This window comes from Varanus komodoensis, unplaced genomic scaffold (assembly GCF_004798865.1).
Source record: "Varanus komodoensis strain SLA01 unplaced genomic scaffold, ASM479886v1 scaffold7_3, whole genome shotgun sequence".
Taxonomy (NCBI): Eukaryota; Metazoa; Chordata; class Lepidosauria; order Squamata; family Varanidae; genus Varanus; species Varanus komodoensis.
In genome coordinates, this window is record NW_025336480.1 from 11667176 (window position 1) to 11685503 (window position 18328).

Genomic DNA, 18328 nt, shown 5'->3' on the forward strand with positions numbered 1-18328 from the left:
TTTGCTGCTGCGGCAGCAGTGTTCAAAAGACAATGCTAGAGCCAAGATTCAAAATCTGTTCAAGGCAGATTTTCCTCAGGATTATTTTGTGGAAATAGCTGTCTAAGATACAATAACAAAGCAACAAATAGCAATTATGTTTACCCTTCTCTTGCATGACTTTGGATAGCCTGATCAAAACATTTTGAGCTGGTAATATTTCCTTTTTCCCACACCACAGTGAAGTTATTTCTGTTGAGAGTTTTCCATCAATAATAGGGGTCCAGCCTATGAGCCTTTTGTGCTAGGAAGCTAGTATGAGACCTTGGCTGAAAATTCCCTTGCACTGAGAAAGGGATTGAAACTCATCTCCAAAGCTGTATTTTTGTACCAGAATTCCTCTGTGATTGGATAGAATGGGCTTGAAAATAACTTTCTAAATGACATTCTGTAGTGCTTGTCAGGCATTGAGAACCAGGGGTTAAATAGTATGAAACTAGTTCTCGAACAGGGCTTTAGACCTGCCTTCTTGAACAGAGTGGGGTGATATGCCAGAGTTTACAGTTCAGAGAAAAAGTTAAAATAGTCCACTGAACTACCACTTAGTCCTTTGGACTCTTTCTTGAGTTTGAGCAGGTCCTTGAATGGTGGTACAGATTTGTACATGCATAGTAGTAAGACAACTTTTTTCCAAGGGTAAGAAAAGCAGAGCTGAACTTTGCACCATTTGCTAGATCAACTGTAGATTTTCCAACAAAAGGGGTTTGTGTTGTAAAAATTAAAGCAAGACTCATATGTATGTTATGTATGTTAAGTATGTATGTTAAATGCTTGCATCAGATATAATTTACTGTTTGCATTTTTACTGTTACTTGAACAACTTAAAAGAAAAACGTTTGAGATGCTGTCTCCCTGAACTGCCTTGTTCTTTCAGGTTGTCATAGAGGAAGAGAACAAGTTTTTGAAGTTACTTGAATTACTAGGACACTATCAGGAAAAAGGATCTGTCATTATATTTGTAGATAAACAAGAACATGCAGATGGATTGCTGAAAGACTTAATGAGAGCTTCTTATCCTTGCTTGTCACTTCATGGAGGTAGTAAACACTCTTTGAGCCACCTTAAATACTGAACTAGAAAAATGAAGCATGAAATGCTGACATCTTTCTTAAATCTTGTCATTTGCAGGCATTGACCAGTATGATAGAGATAGTATAATCAATGATTTTAAGAGTGGAGTGTGTAAACTACTTGTTGCCACATCTGTAGCAGCCCGTGGTCTTGATGTAAAACATCTCATGCTTGTCATCAACTACAGCTGCCCCAATCATTATGAGGATTATGTGCACAGAGCAGGCAGAACTGGACGAGCAGGCAACAAAGTATGTCAACGATTTTTAAAAACAAAACAGTTAAATTTACTCTGCTTTAGATGGTTTATTGCTTGCTAAAGGTGGGAATATTTGCAAGCTGCAGGTGAACTGACTTTTAAATGGAAGTGATTTTAAATAAGGAATATATAACCTTTTGGGCTTGAGTGCTGTGTTGGGTGTCTGCTGGAGTGATGGGGGCTGGGCAGGTGTTTGCATATACATGGTTGATATTCTACATTTCCTTTCTCTTTGTTCCCACCCCCAGTCAAGTCCAGCTCCTGCCCAAGAGCATTTCAGAGGCCTGGCACTGCTTTGATCTGATACAATCAACATTCCTCCTAGAAATCTTATTAGTTCTTAAGCTGCCCAGAAATCCTGGCTCCTTGCCCTTCTCCTTCCTCTAATCTATGTTGAGCTGAAGGTTCATGACACGTACCTGTAATATTCTCAGTTCCCTTTTTCCTAAGAAAGTTGCAGGTACAGGATTTATGCTCCCTGTTTTAGAAGCTCCATCCCTGGAGTGTCATAGGAACCAAACAGGAGCCCCCAAGTGCTGCTTGCTAAGGATGCACTAGGACTGAGGCTTCTAGGGCATGAACCACATAGCTCATCCCTGGAGGTTTTTTTCTATTTTTCCTAGTTTTTTCTGCAGGCCTGTAAGGACCTTTGAGCTACATGATGGGTGCATTTTTTGCACTTCAGATGTAGCTCACCAAGAAAAAATGTAAATAATTGGTTTACATAATGTTTCCCACTTTCAAGTATGTATATTTTCTGAGCAAGTCCTCATGCTTATTGCTATAACAATAGGAATATGCTGGTTTCCAGCTAAGGGCCAGGCCTTGTGCAGTCCTTGGCCTAATTTCAAAAGACCTCTTTAAACCTAACATTAACATCTCTGGCAAGAATGATTTGTCCCTACAATTTGCAATTAAATAGAGCCAATTTACAACACTTTTGTAGTTGTCTGGGAGAAATAGTAGTGGATAGAAATAGCCCTGCTGTCAGCTTGGATGATAATTCTGGTTTCAATCCTATATGGATCAGTTAAGCTTTTAAAATCAAGGTGTTTATTTTCAAAGTGCAACTTAATATAGCAGAAACAGAGAAATAAAAATCAATTTTATACCATTTTTGGTTAATAAAATAATTGACTTGCATCCACCTTGGAATAATTGATACCTCATTTAGAAGTCCCAAAAGTAGAACTGTGATGTCATGAAAGTTTATGGTTGTGTTTCCATTGATTCAGATACATGTCCAGAATTTGACACAGGATTAAGACACAGGATAATGTCTTAGAACTGCTCTTTTTCAGTTCTCAGAATATTCATGTGGCATATATTTGCTTGTCCCAAAACAGGGATTCTGGTTCTGCACAGCTTTGCAAAGTATGCTGTCCTTAAATATAAGTTCCCTGAAAACTAATCTCACTTGCTGACTGTTGTCACATAAACATACAATCTTGATTAATGCAGTGAATCACCAATAACCTTGTAAGAACCTTGCAAGTTTGCAATGTTCCTTGCAAGAGGAAGAAAAGCAGGATATAAATGCAATGTAATAAATGCATCCTTTTTGGGGGTATAAAGTAAAATGTTCTGTTATGTGTTTAGTTTATAAACACACACACACAAGAAAATAATTAGAAACACTTAAAATTAACATTAAATTCAAACTATGCATAATACTTTATTAACAGGGATATGCGTATACTTTTATAACGGAAGATCAAGCACGGTATGCTGGTGATATAATTAAAGCTTTCGAGTTATCAGGTACTGCAGTTCCTTCTGAGCTAGAAAAGCTTTGGACTGATTTCAAAGATCAGCAAAAGGCTGTAAGTAAGCCATCCTTCCTTTGTCATTGGTTTTAGCATATGTAGTTAAATTCTGATACTATTAGGCAAGCAGAAAATAGTAATTTAATAAACTTGAGTTGGGCACATTTTCGTTGGATGTGGTTGGATCCATGTATACAACATGTTAAAGCTTTGTGGTGGGGAAGTGAAAATAATCCATTTACACAAATGGAAGCATGAAAACTGCAGTAGAACTTTTTTGTCATAGGGCTGCATGAACTCTTGTACTTATAGGTTTATACCTTTTGTTCTGCTTCTCTAGATCCAGCCATGGTTTTAAATGTCAGAAGCTTTGCTTTAGAATTAGGCCTGATATTTTAAAGAAAATAGAAAGTAATGGAGTTGAGGTTGAAGAGTTCTGAGACAGCAGAATTTGGTTCTTCGGAATGCATGTTTGAAGGATCATGTTTTTAATACTTTCTTGAATACAAATCCCCTACTTTTAGAAACCTAGTAGAAATGCAAGAACATTTCTAGAGGATAGGCTGTTTTATTTTTTTATTTTGATAATACTTTGTTCATAGGGGAATACTTCAGAATGGCATTAAACTGTAGCTTAACCAGGTGTGGTTCATTCTACACTCTCATCTCATAATAAGATGTGTAATAACAAGGCTTTTAGAAGAGGTATATTAAGACTAATTTTTGGAAAAAAACTGCTTTTCAGGAAGGGAAGACAATTAAAAAGAGTAGTGGGTTCTCTGGTAAAGGCTTCAAGTTTGATGAAACAGAAGAAGCTTTGGCTAATGAGAGAAAGAAACTGCAAAAAGCTGCACTTGGTTTGCAGGATTCAGATGATGAAGATACTGCAGTGGATGTAAGTCCTTACAATTGATAATTTAGTTATGTACTCATATAATATATAGAACTGTGACCTTTTATGTTTTTGCCCATCTGAATAATTTCATAGAAATTTCTTATTGACATGAATGTAATCCCTTGTCAGCTAAATGTTATTTTCAGTTTACATTCATTTACACAGTTCTCTGGTTGGTTGTATTCCATGTTAGTTCTACATAGAGTAGACCTATTGAAATAAAAGACTAAAGTTAGATTAATGTTGGATATGGCCATAGAAAATTTATTTATCCAATTCATTTCCCACTTTTTTCTTACAAAGAACTCAAAGCAGCTTACATCATCCTCTTTCTCCCTCATTCAGTCTTATCCGCACAGCAGTAACCCTGTGAGGTAGATTGGGCTGAGTGTCTGTGACTAGCCTAAAGTCACCCAGTTGGCTCCATGGTTGAGCGGGGACTAGATCCTGAGTCCCAGAACCACACTGTTAACCACTACACTGCTAGAAAATGAAACGATTGTTTCCAGTGACAGAAACCCTATGTATTTTTTCAACTTCTGATGATTTTTTTCAAGAACCGTTCCAAATGAGATGGGCATTTCATTTATCCAAGTCACTGTACAATTTAGTTTTGAAATGGAAGTCATTCATTCCTAATATATACCAGAATAGTTTTATACACTGGCTGGGTTTAGATGATACTTTAAGCCCAGGGTGGTGCCCTACTTTCCCTCTTCATTAGCAGGAGCACAGGGATATCGATGATAGTGTCACAAACTGCCACTTGGGCATTTGGCCGGCTGCCATCAGCTGAAATTCCTTGGCCACTGTAGCAGCCCCTTTTTGCTGCTCTGACAAAGCGGCTCTTGAGCCTTTTGCCTTGGTGGTCACTTAGTATGTCATCTGGGTTCATATGGCATGCTAAACCAGAGGGGGCTGGGATAGTTGGGATGGTTTTTGAACTAAGCTTCAAGAAGTAGTGGGGGTTCAGATAAGGGGTGTGTGTGTGTGTGTGTATGTCTCTCTAATTGAAATTACACTGGTTTTTCTTATTTTTTTAGATTGATGAACAGATTGAAAGCATGTTCAATTCAAAGAAAAGAGTGAAGGACATGGCATCATCTGGTGGAACATCTAATGTTCCTGCCCCAACAGCAGGAAATGCAGAAAAATTAGAAATAGCGAAAAGATTAGCATTGAGAATCAATGCACAGAAGAATCTTGGAGCTGAGGCACAAGTATCTGTCTCTTTTCAATTTAAGGTCAGTTTCATTTATAAATCAAACATTTTAAAATTTATATTTAATATCGTGTTAATAATATGCAATATAATCTTGGACACCCCAAGAGATGTAAACAGGCAAGAGATGCACACATAATTTATACAGGTCTCTTCATACCTCCTGAGTTTGGTTTGCACACAGACATGAATTCATAGAACTAGTTCACAGGTTCATCACAGGCTAAATAGGAACTCATGAATATTTTGAGGGTTGTTTCCCCCTCTAACAAGCAATGCTGCCTGCATTTGGGGCAACATGAGTTAGGCAAATTCTAGGTAATTAGGCAAATGCTGCTTGACATCATGCAGACCAGGCTTTGGTGTCCCATTTATGTACTATTTGGAAAAGGACTACACATTTCTATTCCTCTTAATAAGTGTATATAGTCCTATACAAGAGACTATGACAGGAATAAAGTAATTCTTCTGAATAATTTGTGCAGAATTACCTAACTTGTTTAGAGTATTATACCAGTCTGTATTTGATCTGGTGGAATGGCAAAGAGGGAAGGTCCAAGGATTGTTCTTTTTGAGCTCTGTGCAGGCTAAATGATGTGGTGGGAGAGCATATGTGTCTATGCATGTATCTGCTACATTTAAAGTGGAGTGGGTATAAAAAGAAGTGAATGGACAGCAGAAGCTGCACCTTCCATTACTTTGTTTTGATGAGCTTTATGGTTTCCTAACATTTTTCTCCCCATCTTAGCTCCAATATCAGGAAAGAGTGGGGAGGTTAAATATGTTTGAAACAGTGGAATGCAGTGGGGGCTTAGCTTCCTTCACTTTCAGGTTCCCTTTTTATATTAAAGATAGGACATACATCTAATTTCATATAATTCTTTCCTATGGCTTCCTGAGCCACATTTAGTTTGGCCTTTAGTTACAGCTGCCTGGTTGATGATTTAATTGATAAATGGAGTCTTGTTATGTGAACTGTCCACTGTTAAAATTTTAAGCGCTGCTAAGATTTGAAGAAGGGATGATTCCTTAGCAAATGAGATGTCTGTTACCTGAAGAAGAGATACTTACAGCTTAGTCCACACATTGATCTATATATTGGGTGGGCTCACACATGACAACCCATTATGACAATTTGTCACAGTGGGTTCATTGAAACACCCATGAGGAACCCCACATATGATCATGCTCATTGTGAGTACTTAACTACCTCCCTCACTCCTTCTTTCTCATTCTCTCAGAATTATTTGAGGGGACAGCACTAAAGAAGAAAGTCTCCCCCCCCCCCCCCATTGTGAGGCTGAGCTCTTCTTAGTTTACCACAGCTGCTCAGTTCATTTTTTTTCCGGGAAGATTTCAAAAGTTGGTTTGACAGACATCTTTCCTGATTCTTGTGTGAACAGCCTTGAATTGCCCCTTCAGATTGTCTTAGCAGAACCATGGGAGGGCTTTCTGTTGCTGCCCAACATTTTTCAAAATGTTGTACACCCAAATGTGCACCAAACATTTTTATTTTTAATTTTAGACTTTTCTGGGATGGTTTTGCACATACCATTTGCTTATGCACAGACTCACCCTAGCAGGTTTTCTAGCCTCAGTGGAGGCAACGTGCATGGAGCTGTCTGCTGCTAACCTTGGACATTGCAAAGCACGAGGCTATGAATCCATTCCTGCAATCCATGCACCCCCCCCCCCTTTTCCTCTTGACAGCTTGCTGAAGGCAAGCCATCCATTGAAAGCAAAGGGACAAGTATTTGCTTATAAGAAATGGTTTCAGGCAATTACACCTCAGTAAGATTCACGTGTTTTTGGATGCCCCCATAGTCCCAACAGGGGGCACAGTTTCCCCTTTGACCAGGGCCTCTACTGGCATTGGAAAAGGTTGAAGTGATCCCACCTTTTTTTAAAGGGACACAAAAGTTGAAGGTAGCTATCAAACCTCAGGATCCTTTAAAAATTGGGAATTTGGCATGAAAATGGATGTCCTTGTACTAAGACAGGCCTTTGAGTATATTCCAATCAAGACTCCTGTGATCCCTCATAGCTCCCTTTTTTGGTGAGTCCCAAAATTTGGCAGATCTTTGGAATAGCTCATTTGCATAATAGGGATGTTGGAGGAGAGATTGTTGCGATTTTTCCCTTTCATCTTGCATCTTCTGAAAATAAATTTGAGAAACCCTCTCTACATTCTGATATGTGTAATAATCAAGTCTTGCACTTTTCATTTGTGTAGGTAGAATGTGCATATGTATTTATGCATGTACATAGTTTTATAAACCAGTATCTAAAACTGAGGCAAATCCTTATACTGTCTTGTACTGTGGTATGTTTCTAAAATTAAAGTCTGTTTTATTTTAAATACTACCTTACTACAGGATGTTATGCAGCAAGCTACAAATGCTATCCTGAGAGGTGGTACAATTCAGGCTCCGACAGTATCTGCTAAGACAATTGCAGAACAACTGGCTGAGAAGATCAATGCAAAGCTCAATTATGTGCCCATAGAGAAACAAGAAGAGGAGAAACAGGAAGGAGGACAAAATGAATCCTTTAAGAGATATGAAGAAGAACTGGAAATTAATGATTTCCCACAGGCAAGGATAGGGTTTTTGTTTGTTTGTTTTCACATATATTAATTGCTGTTGTATAGCAAAGGGCTTAATTCAGAATCTTTATATACATTATGCAGTTTTCCTTCCCAGAACAGGATTTCTCTGTAACAAGTTTTTTTTTTCAGAGGAGAGGATGTAATCCAGTTGAAGAGTACCTGCTTGGCCTATAGAAAGTCCTATGATCAGTATCCAGCATCTTCAAGTAGGGCTAGGAAAAAAACCCTGCAGAGCCGCTGCCAGGCTGTGTCAACCCTACTAGCCTTGATGGTCCAGCTCAGTATAAGGCATCGTATAAGGTGTTTCTGGAGAGAGAAAGATCAGGATATCTAAATTATACTTACCAGAATTTTTATACAATTCACAAAAAAAAACCTTTTCAGAAATTAAAAATGAATCATGTACATTTTGCTTAGAATTGTTCTTGACCTTTTAGATGTAATATTGAATATGCAATATATATTGAGTATTTTTAATATTTATTTTTATTGATTGATTTTTTATCCTGCATCATTAGTTAGAGGGCTGAATATATTTTCCTTTCCCCTGCTTCTCTTGTTTTGCAGACTGCTAGGTGGAAAGTAACATCAAAGGAGGCACTACACAGAATAAGTGAATATTCTGAAGCTGCCATTACAATCAGAGGAACATACTTTCCTCCAGGCAAAGAACCCAAGGAGGGAGAACGAAAAATTTACTTGGCTATTGAGAGTGAGTATTGCTAAGTGTTCCCACTAAAACAGTATCCTGAGTACAGACTTGCTGTGGAAACAACCCATGAGAGGCATCTAAGTCAATACAAATGTTAAAATAAATTACCCTCAACTAGTATAAGGGAACTTTAGCACAGCACCAATAAGACAAGCTGGTGCAATGGGATTCCCTGAAAAATTTCCTGTGCTGGCTAATCTTATTGGCATTGGGCTAGAGTTCCTTTATGCTAGTGCAGTGTCATTTATGGTGGCACGCTTGATAAGTTGGATGCTGCCCCATGTCAGCTGTTTAGAACCATGTAAAACAAGTGGTAAGCATGGCACTTTCATACTGTGGTGACAAAAATTAAATGAATGTTACTCCTGTGGGGAAGAAAAGGTTATTAGTAAAGACCTATCTGCTGCTGCTTCCACAGCTCCTCCTTTTTCTAGAGGAGCTGAAGCAACAAGTGCTAACAGTGCTGCAGGCCCCAATGGGTTGGGAGACACGCTTCATGTACAGATCACTTGTAGGAATTAACTATGTAGAATTGGGTCCGGATTTTGTCATATTCTGAAGTTCTACACCAGAAATGACTAAGCCTGGATAAACAGTTTGTTGCGATTAACTCCAATATTGAGGCAAGCTAACATTTGGGAGGATATGTCTTCAACAAGCTGTGGAAAACTTGCAATTGTGAGCCAGTTTACATCTTTTCTGGTTTGTGTGATGAGAAAGTTGGTGTTGGGCCTGGGCTCCCACACCAGCAAAGGCCCACTGCTAAACAAAGTTTCCAAAATTACTATCGGGAAGAAAGAAAGTACAAGCTCGGCAAGAGAAGCAGCAGTCACTCTCTTACCTATGTTTAAGTGCTGCTACTCGGACACCAAACTCCCTGTTGTACCCCTTATTGTGATAAGGGAAAAAGTCCAGTAACAGTGGTTTTTGAGCAGTCCCGTGGAATTCAAAGAATTTATTTATTTAGGAAATTTATAGGTCACCCATCGGTTTACAGAATATTCTAAATCCTAAACAAAATAAATTAGCTATTCCACATACTGAGCATAAAACTGACATGTTAAAAATAAATAAAATAAATCATATACAATTAAAATTAGTTCTTAACCTGGCGCTGAAAAGCATATAATGACAGCACCTGGCGGACCTTTCTAGGGAACGCATTCCATAGTCTTATGCCCATGAAATCAGCTTCAGCATTTATATACCAGTCGGTCCACCACAAGACACCTTGCCCATCTATCTAGTAGGCAACAGCAACAAGCAGCCACTCCATCTCAGCCCTTTAGCTAACCAGTGGCTTGATTGTTTTTCCCCGGTTGCCTGACTTGTAAGGTCACGGCCTTGTTTCACATATCCCAGGGGTGGTCAAACCAAGGCTTGGGAGCCACATGCTACTCTTTGAGTTTATTTTGAGGCTTGCTGCCCACAGGAACTGCTTGCAAGCGCCTACTTGTGGCTCTCAAACACCTGACATTTACCTTATGTGGCTCTTCTGTTGAGCAAGTCTGGTCACCCCGACATACACCCTTCTGGACTCAGAATAAATTGTGGGGAGAGGGGTGTTCCTTATTTTTCCTTGCTGCAGTTCTGTAAAATGTAGGTGGCTAACAGAAAGTGCTTTCCCTTAGAAATATGTTCTATAGGACTTGCACCCAAGTAACAGCCTGATCTGATTACCCTGTTGTTTCAGAGGATTACAGCCTGAGAATGGGGCTTGTGAAGTCACTGGGCTCAAATCTCACCTCAGTCATGAGTTTACTTAGTCAGCTTTTCCCCACCTGGTGCCCTCCACTTCAACTCCCATCAGTACCTGCCAACATGGCCAGTAGTCAGAAATGCTGAGAATTTTAGTTCAAACCATGTGGAAGGCACCAGGCTGTGAAAAGCTATAGGTGGTAGTAGACAAGAAAATCTTTATCTCAGTCTCTCACCTGCAATAAAATGGTAATATAGTAAAACGTGTGTATCCACTGTTTGAGTTACCACAGTTTCACTTAATTCAGTCAGTCATTCATTTCACTTAAATGAAATCTTCTGCGGTCCTGCCAGGGACATTAATCATCCCTTTGTTCAGCATATCCATGCTGCATACATTACCTGCCATTAGTCACTAGCAGCCATCTTGTTTGAGGGGTGAGTACAGTACAACAAATATTTGAGAGAGAGACGCACCACATGCACATAACTTTTATTATTATAATTGTTCTATTTTTAGTTATTGTTAATATCTTGTTGTGCCTAATTTATATATTAAACTTTATTATAGGAATGTATAGTATATAGTATTTGCTACTTTTTGTGGTTTTAGATATCTACTGGGGGATACAGGGGTCCTATCGTACTGATTTACCTTAAAAGGTTGTTATAAGGACTGCTAAGATAACAGAAATCAGTGTGGTTAAAGGAGAAGAGGGCAGTACTACAGCTGAAGGAGAATGAGTGATAGTTTCCTGTCCCAAGCTGTGTAGCATTTCCTTCTCATGTGGAAACTCCCAGTGATATGGAGCATTCATTCCTATTCCAGTCCCCAAGGTCTCTGAGAACATTTGAGACTAGTCTAGGACTGGGAATTCTCCACTTCATTACACCATTAATTTCATTATCTCCTTACTGGTACCTTTAAACAACAAACAGCAAAATGTTTCAGTTACTGACCTGGATAGTATATTGTCAAATCAGCATACATTAGTGCTTACACCAACCATTTAGGACATAATATCTAAGATACCAATAAGAAAAGAAACCCTAATATAATCATTCCTTTATACCCTTTACATTGTGCTTTAAATTCCCTTGAATTTTTGCATCACTTCATCCTCATGCAGAATAATTTGCTTGGAACTCTGTGACATGATGCAGAATGTTTCTTATTTATAGAATTTAAAATATAGGTCCTGTGAATTTCTGAAATCTTGTCATTGCTCCAAGTAGACTGCAGTTGTCCCTTATATTGTTTGCTTCATCACTGTACTTTGTAGTTGGACTTAAATATTGTGTTTTCCTTCCTGCCCCAAGGTGCCAATGAACTGGCTGTGCAAAAAGCAAAAGCAGAAATTACAAGACTTATCAAAGAAGAGCTTATCAGATTGGTAGGTGAAATACTATTTCAGGTATTTAATGGTATTACAGGAAAGATGAAGAACTGTTTAACCTCTGGGACCCAGACTGCACCTTGGCTCAGCCTTGGGGTGGGGTGGGGTCACATAATGTTAGGGGAAATGCCCTTCATCCCAGAAGCAGAGCACTCTCCCTGAAGCCTCACCCCTTGCTATCATCCCTTCTCCATGCCAAGAAAGGTGGGAGAGACAAGAGTGACTGGTCCTGACCCCCTCCCTTCAAGAGAAGCTCTTGGCAGAGAAAGGCAGGGCCATTGTCTGCCCCATGCCTTCCCTTATTAGGGAGGATAGGGAATATGCAAAGCTCTTGGTGCAGTGCTGTCCCTCTCAGTTGGGAGGGTGAGTGTTACGCTTGCAGGCCTCTTATCTCCAATCTGATTGGAGAAAAGAGCAGCAGTTCCCTTGAGTGTTGTTCATCCTCCCGGTTAGGAAGGGGAGTGGTATGCAGCAGAATCCCTGCTGGAGTCAGTCAAGACTTTCTGGTTATCCATAGACAAGGGCAGAATACTAAGCATTTCCAGTCACAGGGTAAGGTATCAAAGCAGTTTTCTCACCTCCTTTACAAACTCCCAGTTGCCTCTCGAGGAGGAACTGTATCTGTGGATTGGAAGGCTGCCTTACTGACATAATCAGCCTACAGGTTGGAGGTTCTCCATGCCTGCATTAAAGGATAATTCCATAATACTACCTTAAGAGAACAGACCCACCTTTTAAAAAGTGGAGAGGTAGAGGCCTTAGAGACTGGAGCCTTCCAAGTATTCCATGCTCTGCTGGACAACTGTTTGCAAAGCAGGAGGAGTGGCAGACTATTTTCATGACTCTGTCCTCCTTTCAGGTAGTATCAGGAAATTCCATGCTAGATTGCCATTTGGTATTATGCTGTGGGCTCCTGCAGAACCATTCCTTACTGCACATTAGCACACAACTGCTTATTCTTCATTTACCAAAGTTGGAACTCCAGCCTCTAGTGATGAAGTTAGCTCATATCTTTCCACAGCAGTTGTGTGGGGGGACCCCAGCTTGGATAGGCTACCCAGCTAATTAATACTGCTGATCCAGAAATACTGGAGCATTTAATCCAGACTTTCTGTTTGGCCTGTTTCAGCAACAAATAAAGATAGAATATGGAGAAGGTTCTGTTTTAGGAGTCCTTTTAAAGGGTATTAAGAAAGATTAATCTACACTGAGAAATGCCAGGTCAGGGCATAAAGTATTGCTTACTTTCCATGAAAATAAACTTGCTGTCCCTGCTGGGTGTCATAAGGCTTTCTATTTCAGCCAAGTTGTTCTACTCAATATTTTCTTTTTCTCTAGTACTGGTTTTTGGGTTCCTTAATTATTCCATGATGAACTGACTTTTGATACTTGGGTTCACAGAGTCAAATGTTATATGCAGCTTTTCATTGTATTTCTTTTACCATAAAACACGCCTCTTCAGCTGCATATGAATTGGTTGGATTCAGAGTTCAAACAGAAGAACTTCATATTTTAGTGGAGGGAACCAGGGCCCAAAAGAGCCTCACTGCTGAAAAGGGGGACAGGACGGTGCTTTTCATCTATTCCTCATTTGTTTTGTAGTCTCCCAGCACCAGTTCAAACACTGGGCCAGCTCATGTTATGGCCGCAGCCCACTGTGGCTTATTTAAACCATGGGGGATTGCAGTGTATCCCAGCAGGCATTATAAACATTAAAGCCACGAAGGGTAGCTTACCATGACATGTGAACTTGGCACAGGGTGGGTTGTTGTGGTTGTGAACAAAGCACTCACAATCCAAAAAACAGCCCCTGGATTTTGGAGGGTATTCCAACTGTGTAGAATAGATTTTCAAGATTATGAAGGGCTCATGTGGCTTCAGATCCAACCAGGGTTCTTCTGTAACTGTTTCAGAGTTGTGTTAGTTTATGTAGTTCATGATTGACTACATGTCTGATTAACTTCATACTCTTTTGTTTTGTTACAGCAAAATTCATACCAACCAACCAACAAAGGAAGATACAAAGTTTTATAAATATTTGGAGTAAATCTGCCAGTTTCTCATTTGTGAAACTTTGTCATTTCTGATTATATTTACTGTTTACACTGCGTATTTGTAAATTACTTTTTTAATATTGTCATGCTGAATTTTTTTAAAGATCAAAATCATTTGTCAGGAGATTGCTTTCAGCTCATAGGACAACCGTTTCAGGAGGACACGATTAAACTTTTTAATTTGTATGCTTTTTCTGCTAAATGTACTGAATAAAATTTAAACTAGTTGAAACTTTCCTGAAAGAATGTAGTATAATCTCAGTTTGAAGATCTTATCCAGGGGTTGGAAAGTATAGTATATCAAGGCTCATGTTTTGCAGTAATTGAAAAAAAAATGCTATAAAATAAAGGCTAAGTGTTCCTCCCCCTCCCCCTCCCCTTCTTTCAGTCCCTTTGAGATCACTGAGAACTTTATGATCTCCTAAAACTATATAGATAGACTGGAACCTTGGTTACATAAATTCTAACTGAACTTTGATTATATAGATACAAAAAAGTTATGTCTGTATATTTTTCTGCAAAATGAGAGATTTGGAAAATTTAAAGCCGCTTTCTATAAATGTTTGAATAATAGGTTTAGTCAACTAATGTGAATGCATTATTTTATGAGAGAATGCACTTCCACATCAAAGTTATTTCATCAGGGAAGTACATTTAGTCAAGCCGTGTGTGTGTAACATATGTATATTTTTTATTTCTTCCCAAGACTTTCTTTTGGTGTATATACAAGAGAAGAATTAGTTAGCAGGCCACTTCTAGCATTGATACTGCTGCTTTGGAATATGGTTGCCCAGTTGCCGGCCTGGAGCATGTAAACTGACTGAGAAGTTGGTCTCGTGATCTCAGAATGCAGCCTAACTGAGCTTGGGTCTTACTTCCTACCTATCCCCAGCAGAATATTTAAGGGATAACTTGTCTCACTTTCTTGTAATTTTAGCTTTAATGTTGCCCCATCATTGGTGGTATCTTTATGCAAACAATGACAGTAAGAATTAAAACTGAAAAATGCGCAATTTTGGTAATCTTATGATAGGAATGGTGATATAGGGTAAAATCTTGTTTGATATGTAATATGTATGTTGATCTAGAGGTGGGCAACTTGTAGCCCTCTCAGTGTTTTGGCCTACAACCCCCAAGCATTCCTCATCATTAGCAATGCTAGCTAGGTCTGGTGGGTGTTTCAGCCTGCAGGTTGACTGCCCATGATTAAACACAGCTGTAAATACAACTTACAGAGTAATCCTATGGAGCTCAGTGGGGGGAGGGGGGAGTCCATGGTGTGGGAACTGCTGACCAGAACAGAAGACTTGTAACAGTTTTTTTTTCTTTCCAGTTTCTCTCTTTTCCCATTTTCTTTCCCTCCTATTGGTTCCAGTAGGATAAGAAATAAATATCCAAGCCCTTCTGTGATTCACTAACACATACCTAGAATACCTCTGGTTTTCCCTTTGCTGCCAATGGTGCGCCACAACAGCAGAGCTTTTCTGCACACAGTCAAGGGAAGCTCTCCTCAGCTGGGAATCCATAATATCCTATAGCCCCTGGGAGTCTCCAGGGATCATAAGAGAGCAGTCCAAAATTTCAAAACCATAGCCATAAATTGCATTTAAATGTGTTAGGACCCTCTAAAACAATGTACTAGATTACCCAACACATTTTATGCTAATAGTTTGCTTTTGAACACTGCTCCCTCGACACTTTGTGACTGTTTTGCTTTTCTATTTTAAAAAAATTAAATCACTCACTAGATCCACAGAAGGAAAGATAGAACAGGAGTCAGGGACATGATTTTGTTTTGAAACATTTTGTATTGGCAACTACTTGGAGAAGCCGTTATCATGGATTTTAGAGTGAATGCAAGGATTTTTGTAAAAAGCATTTTCATTATATGTGGTTTCTTATACCCTCACAAAATAAAATAAAAAGTCATTGTGTATTTCTTTCCTGAAAACATTGAATAACTAAGATGTTGTCCTGCTTGCTTGGCTGTAGACAGTTTTTCACTGTCAATAAGCAATTCTGCTGCATCTCATGAGAGTAGGGATGCAAGAACCCTTTAATAATCATATTAAGTAACAGGAACTACTGCTTTAATTAGAACTATTTGCGATCCAGTGGAGGCTTCTGGAAGTAGAAAGGCAATTTTTGTTTATTTGCATTCCCTCTGCAGCCCACTGTGCCCCCCCCTCCCCCAATTTGTTCCAGAAGGTTGAGTGACCCTTGGGAACAGTGTGGGAAATGATATGGGGCTGCAAAAGAAAGAAATGTATAAAAACAGTTCTCTCAGTCAAAGAGCTGTCCATCAGCAGAGAGGATACAGTTGAAGATACAGCCCCAGATAAACATGAGGCTAAGCTTTTTATCTGCATGCAAGTTTAGTGTAAGAAGTATATTAAGCTTTCCTTCCTCAGCCAAGTTTATTGGTAAGGTAGAAAATTCTCAAGATACATCGTCTTTTGTCAGTATGGCTATAAAACCACTCTGGAAATTGGTGGTGGTGGTGCCATCAAGTCATTTCTGACTTACAGCAACCTTATGAATGAATACCAGCAAATGTCCATGACAGCCCTGCTTGGCACTTGTAAACTATCTCTGGAAATTAAGGACATTAAGAGGGCCCTGCTAGTTTAAGGAAAAGATCTATCTGGCCCAGTATATTGCTTCCCAGTGGAGAAGTTCAAAACTTACTTTGTTTTCATGAACCTAAATAATTTTGGTGTCATCTGTTTAAACTATTTTATATACAACCTTATGCTAAATTGCGTAATAAGTGTACATAAAATCTGTTCACCTTTAAGGATTCTGGCTCTAGATATTGATGAACCACTTGATGTATAAGACATTTATCTTCCCATGTACCCAACTCAACTGTTAAACATTTTTTGTTTTCATGATTGCAATATCTATGCATCTTATGTATTACCTTGCTAATTGATGGCACAGGTTTATGAGGCCCATTTTTACAAGCCTCTCTACTGGTTTGGATTCTTTGCATAATCTGTTGCATTATGGGCAAGTTACTCTTGACATTCAAACTTTATCTGCTTTTCATCTATCCATGTTTTTTCACATCTTTCCCTCCCCTATATTCCCTTTCCTCTGAAGACCCAATACTGCATCCTCTATTGCCTGAATCAATTGCTTCCTGCTTTCTATCATTCAGACTTTTAATCTTGTGACATCTGGGTAGCTCCTTCATATGATCTGTTCAAATGCTTGATCTGCTCAGAATGCCTCTCTTGAGCTTTTCATTTCTATGCTTTATTTTGTAACACCATTGCTGTTTTAATTATAAGCTGCTCTGAGTGAATGAGATTTTTTGTTCGTTTTTCTTTAAACAAAATAAATGCCTAACTTTAAAAACTTGCCTTTTTATACTGGCAATTTCTAACTGATCATAAATGTTTTCCTTTCATTTACTTTTTATGCTCTTCTGTGTTGTCTGCGATTGTAAGTCTGCTGGCAGGACTGTTGTCATTTTATACAGAGCACCTAGTCTGGACATCCTCTGAAAATCTTGTACCAGTGTGCAGCCTGTTGCCCTGTGTTGGTAGTACTGTATTTGGCTTCTAATAGATATTCAGGGTGTATGCATGCACACTTACTACTTCAATATATTTTTGCCCACCTTTTACGGCAAGCTTGCTTGCTTGCTTTTCCTAGTCACATGCCTGAAAAGGAATGTGCTGCTCTTATGCTTATTTTTCTTGACCAAGCTCTCTTCCAAATATGGTCTGTGCTTAAACAAGTTTATGTTCTTAAAGGCTAGATTTTCACAGAAGAAATTCTGACTTCTAATTCACCCTGGGTTAGGACAGACAGAATGCATTTCTGCTCAGCATTCCTGATTAAAATATGTAAAATGTGTAGATCAAATGTGGTTTAGAATACTTTTTATAAAAATGAAGTTATGGTAACTTGTTGGGAATGGCATGCTTTTAAATATATTATCACAGGAAGTAGTTGATGGAGCTGTAGAGGATTCTTTTTAAAATTCTCTCTTAACACCTTGATAGAAGTATAAGATGCAAATAACAAGCAGAGAAGAATGATGGTAGTAATGGCTAACAAGTATGAACCTTTTATATGCCATGGAGGCCAATTCTATTGTATAAATTTGGGTATCTCCTAAATCATTGATGGTTTAATTATTAAAAGCCTCCAAAGACATTCTTGATTACACTGGCACTCTGATCCCCTTGGCAGCCATGCCCAATTTACATTTGGGAATAAGAGTGTCAATCATTTTCCACTACCATGTTTCCCCAAAAATAAGACACTGTCTTATTTTTTTGGCTCACAAAAACACACTAGATCTTATTTTCGGGTTAGGTCTTTTTTTTTATGTGTACAACAATCCACACTTATTCATGTACAACAGCATGAATACATGTACATTTGGTACATTTGCTATCACTCTGCCTGTGACAGGAGCCGGTGCTATAGAGGAAGCATCGGCTTAAGCAGCGCTGCTCCCTCCACAGGGAGCGGAGGGAGCAGAGCTGCATAAGCATGTTTCCTCCACACAGTGCATTAAGTTAAAGTTAAGTTAAAAAATAAAAGTTTAAAAAGGCTCTTTATGCTCCCCATTGGCCCTGGGAATAAAC

At 38.9% G+C, this 18328-nt stretch overlaps 1 protein-coding gene across 1 annotated transcript in view; it reads left to right on the forward strand.

The window, feature by feature from the left end:
- The window catches only part of DDX46 (DEAD-box helicase 46), a 36420-nt gene extending 20763 nt beyond the window's left edge, over nucleotides 1–15657 (forward strand). Inside the window, exons 16-24 of the mRNA XM_044454237.1 lie at nucleotides 914–1076; nucleotides 1168–1361; nucleotides 3055–3192; nucleotides 3881–4030; nucleotides 5074–5274; nucleotides 7628–7846; nucleotides 8428–8572; nucleotides 11591–11664; nucleotides 13654–15657. Of these exons, the coding sequence (XP_044310172.1) occupies nucleotides 914–1076; nucleotides 1168–1361; nucleotides 3055–3192; nucleotides 3881–4030; nucleotides 5074–5274; nucleotides 7628–7846; nucleotides 8428–8572; nucleotides 11591–11664; nucleotides 13654–13701 (1332 nt within the window). The 3' untranslated portion in view covers nucleotides 13702–15657. The remainder of the gene's footprint in view (nucleotides 1–913; nucleotides 1077–1167; nucleotides 1362–3054; nucleotides 3193–3880; nucleotides 4031–5073; nucleotides 5275–7627; nucleotides 7847–8427; nucleotides 8573–11590; nucleotides 11665–13653) is intronic.
- The last annotated feature ends 2671 nt before the right edge of the window (nucleotides 15658–18328 follow it).